The 10,730-nt window shown below is 70.3% G+C and overlaps 1 protein-coding gene across 1 annotated transcript; it reads right to left on the bottom strand.

Annotated features, from left to right (window-relative positions):
* Positions 1-620: 620 nt before the first annotated feature.
* On the bottom strand, positions 621-9,508 carry STAC3 (SH3 and cysteine rich domain 3). The gene is made up of 12 exons (XM_075901808.1): positions 9,322-9,508; positions 8,004-8,070; positions 6,920-7,175; positions 6,449-6,546; positions 5,568-5,643; positions 5,363-5,460; positions 4,880-4,946; positions 4,715-4,764; positions 4,074-4,165; positions 3,394-3,445; positions 2,749-2,886; positions 621-2,217 (listed from the first exon to the last, which is right to left on the bottom strand). Exons 2-12 carry the CDS (start codon positions 8,067-8,069, stop codon positions 2,119-2,121), a joined length of 1,092 nt encoding a protein of 363 aa, XP_075757923.1. The 5' UTR covers position 8,070; positions 9,322-9,508; the 3' UTR covers positions 621-2,118.
* Between the last annotated feature and the right edge of the window lie 1,222 nt (positions 9,509-10,730).

Below are 10,730 nucleotides of genomic sequence, written 5' to 3'. Positions count from 1 at the left end.
GTGGGGCTGGAGCGGGTCCCCCATCCACAGTGGGGCCCCCTGTGGGGCTGGAGCGGGTCCCCCCATCAACAGTGGGGCCCCCTATGGGGCTGGAGCGGGTCCCCCATCAACAGTGGGGCCCCCTGTGGGGCTGGAGCGGGTCCCCCCATCAACAGTGGGGCCCCCTGTGGGGGCTGGAGCGGGTCCCCCATCCACAGTGGGGCCCCCTGTGAGGCTGGAGCGGGTCCCCCCATCAACAGTGGGGCCCCCTGTGGGGCTGGAGCGGCCCCCCCCATCAACAGTGGGGCCCCCTGTGGGGCTGGAGCAGCCCCCCCATCAACAGTGGGGCCCCCTGTGGGGCTGGAGCGGGTCCCCCATCCACAGTGGGGCCCCCTGTGAGGCTGGAGCGGGTCCCCCCATCAACAGTGGGGCCCCCTGTGGGGCTGGAGCGGGCCCCCCCATCAACAGTGGGGCCCCCTGTGGGGCTGGAGCGGGTCCCCCCATCAACAGTGGGGCCCCCTGTGGGGCTGGAGCGGGTCCCCCATCTGCAGTGGGGCCCCCTGTGGGGCTGGAGCGGGTCCCCCATCTGCAGTGGGCCCCCTGTGGGGCTGGAGCGGGTCCCCCATCTGCAGTGGGCCCCCTGTGAGGCTGGAGCGGGTCCCCCATCCGCAGTGGGCCCCCTGTGGGGCTGGAGTGGCTCCTGCCCGTGGCAGGCGGGGAGCTGTTCCAGTCCCACTGGGTAGGGTGATGTGCACCAGTTAACAGGTTAACCATTGGCCTCCCTTGTGGAGACCCCTCCCGGGGCAGCTGGGAACAGGAGTGGAGGTCTAGCCCCGTGGCAGCTCCAAGCCAGCCGCCTCCCCGGCCCAACGCCCGGCCCCCCAGCGGCGGGGGCCGACCTCGCACTCCTGCAAGGGGCAGCCGGGCAGAGCGCTGGAGAGGAGTGCGCCACGGAGAAATGCCAATCCCTATGCCAGGAGTGCCCCCTGCTGGCTGCACAGCCGCACAGCCCCGCCCCCCATCTCTGCACCCCGGGCGGTGCATGCAAACCCCGGAGCTGCCAGACCACTTCCCTGCCCCCCCCGCCCCCCACCCCGGAGGAGGAACCGGGAGGGGGAACACAGGTATATTGACAACATGCAGCAAGACTGCACACACCCAGCAACAGCCCCCCCCGCCACACCCCAGCCCCTGAGGAAGGGAGACCCCTCCTGGGCCACCACACACAGACGCCTGCCCCAGCCCCGCAGGGAGCCAGGCGGGACAGGCCGTGTCTGAAGGCAGCAAGGGGTCATGGCAAAGGAAACCGGACAGGAGAGAAATGTCATGGGGAGGGTGTAGGCCCTGGCCCCTTCCCCCACCCTCCTGGGAGAGCAAACAAGGGAGCTGCAGCGCACCCCAGGCTGCCACGGAGTTGGGGGACAGATCCACGCGCAAGGCTGCAGCACTGCCGGGGTCATGGCCGTGTCTGCCTCTCCCTGCGCATCGCGGGCCATGGTGGCCGGCGGCCGTGCCCCTCGTGTGCGTCCCGAGCCAAAGTGGCTGGCGGTCGTGCCCCTCGTGCGAGTCCTGGGCCAAGGCGGCCGGCGGTCATGCCCCTCGTGCGAGTCCTGAGCCAAGGCGGCCGGCGGTCGTGCCCCTCGTGCGAGTCCTGAGCCAAGGCGGCCGGCGGTCGTGCCCCTCGTGCGAGTCCTGAGCCAAGGCGGCCAGCGGTCGTGCCCCTCGTGCGAGTCCTGAGCCAAGGCGGCCAGCGGTCGTGCCCCTCGTGTGCGTCCCAGGCCAAGGCGGCCAACAGTCATGCCTCTCGTGCGAGTCCTGGGCCAAGGGGGCTGGCAGCCGGTGGCTGTGCCCCATACGAGTCCTGGGTCAAGGGGGATGGCAGCTGTGCCCCTCATGCATGTCCCAGGCCAAGGCGGCTGGCGGTCGTGCCTCTCGTGCGAGTCCCGGGCCCAGGTGCTGGGAGGTGGGGGTGGGGCAGCCGACCCAGTCTTTGCTGAAGATCTGCTCCCTGCAGTGAGGACGGTGCCCGGGGAATTCCTCCCCGGAAGGGGGCTCCAGCGGCTGCTGTCTCTGGGGGCTCTCTAAGGACGAGCCTGCGGGGCCGGCTCTGGGCACAACCTGCCGGCGGCCCGGCCCGGCTCAGATCTCCTGCAGGAAGTCCGTGGGGAAGAGCCCCACCTTGCGGCCAGTGTAGACTTTGACGTAGCCGTTCACCTCCTCTCCCTTCTGCACCACGATCTGCAGGGCAGGGGGGCGCCCGGGGGCAGGTGAGACGCTGGTGGGGACCCCAGGGGGGCGCCCGGGGCGGGAGAGACGCTGGTGGGGACCCCAGGGGGGCGCCCGGGGGCAGGTGAGACGCTGGTGGGGACTCCAGGGGGGCGCCCGGGGGCAGGTGAGACGCTGGTGGGGACTCCAGGGGGGCGCCCGGGGGCAGGTGAGACGCTGGTGGGGACCCCAGGGGGGCACCCGGGGCGGGAGGGAGGCAGGGAGCACACGGGTGGGGAGGGAGGGCTGGGCACCCCCGTCTGGGGAGAAGGAACGGGGCAGAGATGCAGCGAGGGTGAGCTGGAGGGAACGAGATGATTGGGGTGCAGGGGCAGACCCTGGCAGTGTGGGGAAGGGGGGCAGAGCCAGGCCCTGCCTGGGGGGGGGTCCATGCTGCGCTTGGCAGGCCGAGTGGCTGCGTCAGACTCTTGGGGTGATGGGGGAGGTGGCGGGGGAGGGTAGCGGGGGCCGTGGGGGAGGGGGATAAGCTCGCGCCGTGCTCACCTGATCCTTCTTCAGCGTGATCTGCCCGATCTCCTTGTTGCCCACGAAGGACCGAGTGACCTTGTGCACCCGCTCGCCCGCCCGCACCCGGATGATGTAGTTGGGGGGGAAGAAGCCAATTTTCTCGCCGATCCTCCCCTGCAAAGAGTTAACGGGGGGGGGGGGTCATGGAGCGCAGCCCCCCCCCACGCTTGGGCTGAAACAGTTGAGACCCACAGCCTCCAGGGAGAGGTGTGGACATTGGCAAAGCTGTTTGCATAGGGGAGCATGGGGCTGGGCTGGCAGGGGCTGTGGGGCGGGAGTGAGGGGCACCGGCGGGAGTGAGGGGCAGGGGCTGTGGGGTAGGACTAAGGGGGCACTGGCAGGGCTGTGGGGTAGGACTAAGGGGGCACTGGCAGGGCTGGGCTGTGAGCAAGGGGCACCGGCGGGGTGAGGGGCAGGGTTGGCAGCTGCAGGCTGGGATTGGGGGGTAGCTCACACATCACCCACATCCCCTCCCCTGGAGGCTGCCCCTCACCCTTGTGACAGCTGAAGACAAATCACCAGCTTTACGCTTCCCCCCCCCCAAACTCCCAGGGTCTGGGCTCCACTGGGGCTGCCAAGATCCCAGAGCCCCCCCCCCCCCCGGGGAGAACCCCCCCTTACCCGCCACCACTCCTCGTTGGAGTCATCCACCACCGCGATCTTCTCCCCGGGCCTGCAAGGCAAAGGCCCAGCTAAGAGCTCCGGGGTGCCCGGCCCCCGCGGGTAACGCCACGTCCTGCCTCCCAGATCCCCAAACCGCTGGCCGCTGCCTTTGCTCCCCTGTGGCCTTGTGGGACCCCGTCCATGCTGGGCCCGGCCCCCGGATGCTGGGGACCGATCCCCCGCTGGGCCCGGCTCCCCGTGTCCCAGGAGCAAAGGCCCCCTATGAACCTGGGGGACTCCCCTTGCGCCTGAGAGCTCCAGGCAGGAGGTGCCTCGGGAGCACCCGGCCCCAGGGGCCCCGATCCCAGCCAGGGCAGGGTCTCTGCCCTCCGCAGAGGCTCTCCAGGCTCCGGACTCCTGTGTCTGGAAGCCGGCTCGGCCGAGCGGGGCAGCTCGGGGCAGGGAGACCGACCCCGCGGCCGACACGCGCGGAAAGACCAAGGACAACGTCGCCCCCGGGCCCCACCCACGGCCCGGCCAGCCCCCAGCCTGACCCACGGCCCGGCCAGCCCCCAGCCTCACCCACGGCCCGGCCAGCCCCCAACCCCACCCACGGCCCAGCTAGCCCCCAGCCCCACCCACGGCCCAGCCAGCCCCCAGCCCCACCCACGGCCCGGCCAGCCCCCAGCCCCACTCACTGGAAATCCAGGTCGTCCTTCTCCAGGGCTTTGAAGCGATAAAGGGCCACGAAGTAATGGGTCTGCAGGAACCCCGGCTGCGGCTTCTTGGTCTGGGGGTGAGGGAGCAGGGATCAGAGCCAGGCCAGTGGGGGGCAGGGGCCACAGGCACCCTCTGCCTGCCAGGCCCTGCCCCGGCCGCCCCCCACCCCACAGTTCTGCTGCAGCCTGGCACCGCTCATGGGGGTGGGAGGGAGGGGACCGTGTCTTTAGGGAGCACTGGGAGCAGGGGAGAGGGGCACAGGGAGGGGTGCAGGGGGAGTGGGGTGTAGGGAGAGGGGTGTAGGGAGAGAGGGACACAGGGAGGGGTGCAGGGGGAAGAGGGGTGCGGGGGGGTGGGGTGTAGGGGAAGAGGGGCACAGGGAGGGGTGCAGGGGGAAGAGGGGTGCAGGGGGGTGGGGTGTAGGGGGAGAGGGGCACAGGGAGGGGTGCAGGGGGAGTGGGGTGTAGGGAGAGGGGTGTAGGGAGAGAGGGACACAGGGAGGGGTGCAGGGGGAAGAGGGGTGTGGGGGGGTGGGGTGTAGGGGGAGAGGGGCACAGGGAGGGGCGCAGGGGAGAGGGGTGCAGGGGGAGAGGGGCACAGGGAGGGGTGCAGGGGTTACCTTGTCATCAGGGGCACTTTTCTCTGCCTTCTTGTCCCCTTCAGGGTTGCCTGGAAGCAGGGGGGAACAGGGGGTCAGTTTCATTTGCCAAGCTAGGAGACCCCCCCCAAACACCCAGGCTGCAGCCCCCCAACTCCAGCCGACTGCGGCTCCCCAGGTTCCCACCTGCCTCAGCTTTGCTGCCTTCCTGCTTCCCCGAGTCCGGCTCCTCCTCCATCATGGCAGCCAAGGGCTGGAAAAGAGAAGGGGTGGTCGGGTTAGATGGGGACATGTGTAGGGGGGGCAGCCAGACCCCAGGGCACCGAGGGCAGCAGGGAATGGGAGCACAGGGGCTGGGCAGGGCTGTAGGGGATTGTGGGGGGCAGCGAACGGGGTAGAGCCCCAAGAGGCCTGGGGGGCAGGGAACGGGGGCTGGGGGGCCAGGCTGCCTGTGGCCGGGAGCAGTGGCTGCTGTAGGGTTTGGGGCGCAGACCCCTCCCCTCCCTGTCCAGTCCATGACACCTCGCGCCAGGCGGCACAGGGAGATGCTGGCCCCTCACCAGAGCCCCCCCCCCCCCCGCCAGGGCAGCCTGGCCCCACCCCCCATCCAGCCCCCCCAGTTCTCCCCCAGCGTTGGAGCAGCCCCCCCCCCCCCAGAGCCCGGCTCACGTTCTTCTTCTCGTCCTGCCCTTTCTTCCGCTCCTTGTTGGCCATGACCACGCCGGTGCGGAGGGTCTCGAACACGGGGTCGCTCCGATTGGCGGCCGCTGAGCCGGAGACACCACACGGGGGCAGTGAGTCGGGGGGGGGGGGGGCTGTTCCCCAGAGGGCACGGGGGAGGGGCGGGGAGCCCAGGGCGGGGGCGGGTACTTACAGAGCAGCTCCTTGACGCAGGCGTATTGCTGGTCGCTGTAGAGGGGGGAGCTGTACGCCCGGCGGAACCCGGGGGGCTGGGCCCGGGGGAGAGAAAGGGGGAGAGTTACCGCTGCAGGATGGACAGACGCCCGCGCCACCAGGACTTCTGTGCTCTCCCCCCCCGCTCTGGGAAGGGAGTGGGGCCTAGTGGTCAGAGCAGGGCCGGGGGCCAGGACTCCTGTGCTCTCCCCCCCGCTCTGGGAAGGGAGTGGGGCCTAGTGGTTAGAGCAGGGCCAGGGCCCAGGACTCCTGTGCTCTCCCCCCCGCTCTGGGAAGGGAGTGGGGCCTAGTGGTCAGAGCAGGGCCAGGGCCCAGGACTCCTGTGCTCTCCCCCCCACTCTGGGAAGGGAGTGGGGCCTAGTGGTCAGAGCAGGGCCGGGTGCCAGGACTCCTGTTCTCTCCCCGTACTCTGGGAAGGGAGTGGGGCCTAGTGGTCAGAGCAGGGCCAGGGCCCAGGACTCCTGTGCTCTCCCCCTGCTCTGGGAAGGGAGTGGGGCCTAGTGGTTAGAGCAGGGCCAGGGCCCAGGACTCCTGTGCTCTCCCCCCACTCTGGGAAGGGAGTGGGGCCTAGTGGTCAGAGCAGGGCCGGGTGCCAGGACTCCTGTTCTCTCCCCGTACTCTGGGAAGGGAGTGGGGCCTAGTGGTCAGAGCAGGGCCAGGGCCCAGGACTCCTGTGCTCTCCCCCCCACTCTGGGAAGGGAGTGGGGCCTAGTGGTCAGAGGAGAGCCAGGATGCCTGCGTTCTACCCCAGCTCTGTCTTCTAACCCTGTGGGACTTTGGTGAGTCGCTGCCCCGCCCCGTGCCTCAGTTTCCCCACCCGAGGGGGCCGGGCTGACTCACGATCTTTCCGAAGCAGCGCTGCATCTCCACGTAGGACTGGCAGTGCTGGTGGATGTTGGTTTTGCAGTTCTTGCACCGCAGGCCGAATTTGTTGTTGACTGGGGGGGAGGGGAGGAAGAATCGATGAAACGTCCCAGCCCTGGAACCTGCTCGGCTAGAGACCCCCCCATCCAGGGGTCACAGCTCAGGGGTGCGGGTGGGGCCTGGATGGGGACCGGGTTCAGGGCTGGTACGGGGCCTTTGGAGCAGCAAAGGCGGGGCGGTACCCCCCGTGACAGAGCCCCTGGGAGCCGATGTCTCCATGAGGGGGGGCCTCTGCCAGGCCCCTCCAGCCCCCCCCAGCCAGGCAGCAGGGGCCCGTTACTGCCCCCCGGACTGGCAAAGGTGCCGGGGGGGCCAAGTCCCGGCCTGGGCCCGACCCTGCTCCTGGGCCGTCCCACACCTCAGCCACGCTGCCCCCCCCCCACTCACGGACGATCATGCGGGCGCAGACGTCGCAGAACTTGGGCTTTTTGAAGTAATGATCCTTGAACTTGTGGGGCTTGTCGTTGACGGGCTTCTGGGGCTCCGGGGGCGGCTCCGGCTCCTCCTCCTCCTCCTCCTCTTCCTCCTCGTAGATGTAGTAGATGGGCCCCCCCGTGGGGCTGACCAGCTCCCCGTTGGGCTGCGGCTCGGGCGCCGGCTCCTCCTTGGGCTTCCGCTGCAGCAGCCGCTTCAGCGCCCCGAGCTGGGGGGAGACACCGGGCACCTGGGAGACACCCACAGCCCTCCCCGGGGGAAACCGAGGCACGGGCAGGGACGGGGGCTTGCCCCAGGGTTCCGTGGGGAGTCAGAAGCAGCCACTGGGCAAAGAGCCCAGGAGTCCACCCCCCCAGGGCACCGGGCCGGGCGTTCGCCCTGCAGGCTGGCACTGCCGGGGTGGGGAGGCCACTGCCCCAGGAGGGTGGTAGGAACCCAGACGGGGCCCTGGCCCCTCTGGGCTCCGCACTCCCAGGCCTCTGGGGGGGGGCTAGAGCTGCCTTGGCTGCCCACGTCTGCACCCCCAGCTGGCTCCACCCCCTCGCTAAGTTCTCAGTGCCGGGGCAGAGCCCTGCAGGGGGTGGGCGCGGCGGCGCGGCAGGGGGCACAGAGCAGTGGGGCTCCCAAGCCCAGGAGCATGATGAGCCGGTCCCCACCCTACCCCTCCTCCAGCAAAGGGCAGGGGCCAGCGGCCCCCCAGGGAATTGGCGCTGCCCGGCCTGGGGGAGGGCTCAGCCCCTCACCCCCGTGGGGCCCTGCTCCAGCAGGGAGTGAACCCCGACACCCCCAACTCATCGGATCGAAGGCCCCGGCGCTGGCCTGGGGCTGGGAACGTGGGGTGCGCTGGGACTCAGCCTGGCTGCCCCACCAGCCACCCCCGGCCCAGCCAGCGCCCCTCGATCTGGGGCGGGGGGAGCCCAGACTGAATCTCAAACCGTTGGGGGGGTCTCAGCCACTGGGAGCCACATCCCCCCATCCGGCAGCCGTCGCAGGGGGACAGGGCAGGCTCCGGGGCCGATCCTGTGGGCGCACTTACCCCGCTCCCTGGCTTCCCTCCCGGTGCGGGTGAGGCCGGCGGCGCCAGCGCCTCCTTCTCCGTCATGCTGCAAGGGGGAGCAGAGGGGTCACGGGGGCTCCCCAGCCACCCCCACTAACCGGCAGCCAAGTGACAATGCCGCAGGATGAGCGAGCACCGCACCCCCTGCCCCACGGCAGCGCCAGCTGGGCCCTGCTCAGGGATCCACGGGCACAGGAGTCCTGGGGCCTGCCCATGGTGCCAGGCTTGTGCGATGAGCAACCCGCCCGGGGACTGGCAAGGGCCGGGCACCCCCAAGAGGAGACAGCACCAGGCCCCCAACCTCCTGGTCGCCCCCTTTCTGCTGTGCCTGGTGGCACCTCGCCCACAGCCCCCCGCACGCCCGGCCCAGGAACACTGGCGTAAGTCCTGGCGTCCGACGAGCCCCTCACCCCCCAGCTCGCAGGGGTGTGTTACCCCTGCTGTGTGTGTCAGACGCGGGAGGGGGTCTGTGCGCGTGTGGGCCAGTCCCAGGAGGGCGTGTGTGTGTGGGGGGAGAGGGGGGGCAGTTGCAAGAGGGTGTGTGCACAGGGGGGCAGTCACAGGAGGGCGTGTGTGTATGTGCGCGGGGGGGCCAGTCACAGGAGGGCGTGTGCGCGGGGGGGCCAGTCACAGGAGGGCGTGTGTGTGGGGGGGGGGTTGCAGGAGGGTGTGTGCGCGGGGGGGGCCAGTTGCAGGAGGGTGTGTGTGTGTGTGTGTGGGGAGGGGGGAGTCACAGGAGGGTGTGTGCGCGGGGGGGCCAGTCGCAGGAGGGTGTGTGTGTGGGGGGGGGTTGCAGGAGGGTGTGTGCGCGGGGGGGCCAGTCGCAGGAGGGTGTGTGTGTGTGGGGGGGGTTGCAGGAGGGTGTGTGCGCGGGAGGGCCAGTCGCAGGAGGGGGTGTGTGTGTGTGGGGGGGTTGCAGGAGGGTGTGTGCGCGGGGGGGCCAGTCACAGGAGGGGGTGTGTGTGTGTGTGGAGGGGGGAGTCACAGGAGGGTGTGTGCGCGGGGGGGCCAGTCGCAGCAGGGTGTGTGTGTGTGTGTGTGTGTGTGTGTGGCAGCAAGGGCAGGCCACTAGTAATAGCAAAGGCGGGGAGAGGGGGAGCCTTTGGGCATCCTGGCTGCTGGCCAGCCCCCTTGCCCCAATGTGGAAGGGAAGGGGGCATCTGAGACAGGTGGGCAGCAGTGGACAGAGGAGAAACCCAGCAAGAGGTGTGTGGGTGCACACGCGTGTGGCGAGTGCGGGTGGGTGCACACGCGTGTGGCGAGTGCGGGTGGGTGCACACGCGTGTGTAAGACTCACCTCTGAGCTTCGGGCTCCCTCCCGCTGGATAAATCCTCCCCGAAAGCCGCTCAGTGCCCCACAGAGACGGGCCCCGGCTCAGAGCCCCTCGGCCGAGCCAGCACCGGGCTGCACGGGGCGCGCGGCTGGAGACGGACTGACAGGGCGAGAGGGGAGCGAACAGCTGAGCCCCATCGGGGAGGCTGACGCTGAGAAATCGGAGCTTGCACACGAGCCGGCCTGGCCGGCAGGAGCTGCTGGCTGCTTGCCCGGTGGGGCCGGTGGACGCGGCCTAAGGCAGCCAGCCCAGCCCCAGGTGGGACGGGGGGGGGGGTTGGTTCCCACGGCCCGGTCACCAGGGACAGGGTGAGCCTGCGGCCTTTGGCTCCCTGCAGACACGGGGCTCTGGCAGGCTGGGGGGAGCCCCTCGGCGCTCGCCCCCCCCCACGCAGGGCCTGAGCCGCCTTGGGGCTGCTCTCGCTTGCACTCAGCCCCTGGGGCTGCAGACGATACCCACAATGCAGTGCGTGCGGGGCAGGCCGGAGCCCCTCCCTGTGCAGGCTCTGATGGGGGGCGGCTCTCAGGGGCCTCGAGCTGCCACCAGCCCTTGTCCCTGGGGGCTCTCACCCCGTCCCTGCTGCCGCCGGGTGCCCCTGCCTGTGGCGAACGCCGGGTGCTCAGGGACCGGGGCCGCTGCCGGGTGGCAGGCTCCAGGCCCCACTCCGCCGCCGGGCGCCGGAGCCCTTGGGGAGCAGGACACGTGTCTCCAAACACGCCCAGGGCCGTTCCCAAGGGGCTCGGCGGCTCCTCGCCTCTGTGCCGGCCGACAGGGAGCCAGGGGCTGAACGCCCAGGGCACGGCTCTAGGACAGGCTGCGCTCCACGGTCACTGGGTCCCGCCTGGGCTACGTCACATCACAGCAGGGAGCTAGGGAGGTAGCAAAGGGGGAGGAAGGGGGGGGACTTCAAAGGGGCAGCGCCGCACGGAGCCCGGGATCAGCTGCTCCGTGTGGCGCTGCCCCTTCGAAACGCCGCTGTGGCATACAAAGGGGCGGCGCCGCACGGAGCCCGGGATCAGCTGCTCCGTGTGGCGCTGCCCCTTCGAAACGCCGCTGTGGCATACAAAGGGGCGGCGCCGCACGGAGCCCGGGATCAGCTGCTCCGTGTGGCGCTGCCCCTTCGAAACGCCGCTGTGGCATACAAAGGGGCGGCGCCGCACGGAGCCCGGGATCAGCTGCTCCGTGTGGCGCTGCCCCTTCGAAACGCCGCTGTGGCATACAAAGGGGCGGCGCCGCCCTCTCGAATAATTGAATAGTCGATGCCAAAATGCATCGACTATTCGATTTGTCAATGACGTGATCTGTAACATCCTTAGGCCGGGCACGGAGCCCCCGCGCTGGGACCGGCGTGTGGTGCCCCGACCAGAGCAGA

This window comes from Pelodiscus sinensis, chromosome 19 (genome assembly GCF_049634645.1).
Source record: "Pelodiscus sinensis isolate JC-2024 chromosome 19, ASM4963464v1, whole genome shotgun sequence".
NCBI lineage: Eukaryota > Metazoa > Chordata > Testudines > Trionychidae > Pelodiscus > Pelodiscus sinensis.
Note: the sequence above shows the minus strand (reverse complement) of the source record. Positions and strands in the feature narration are given on the sequence as shown.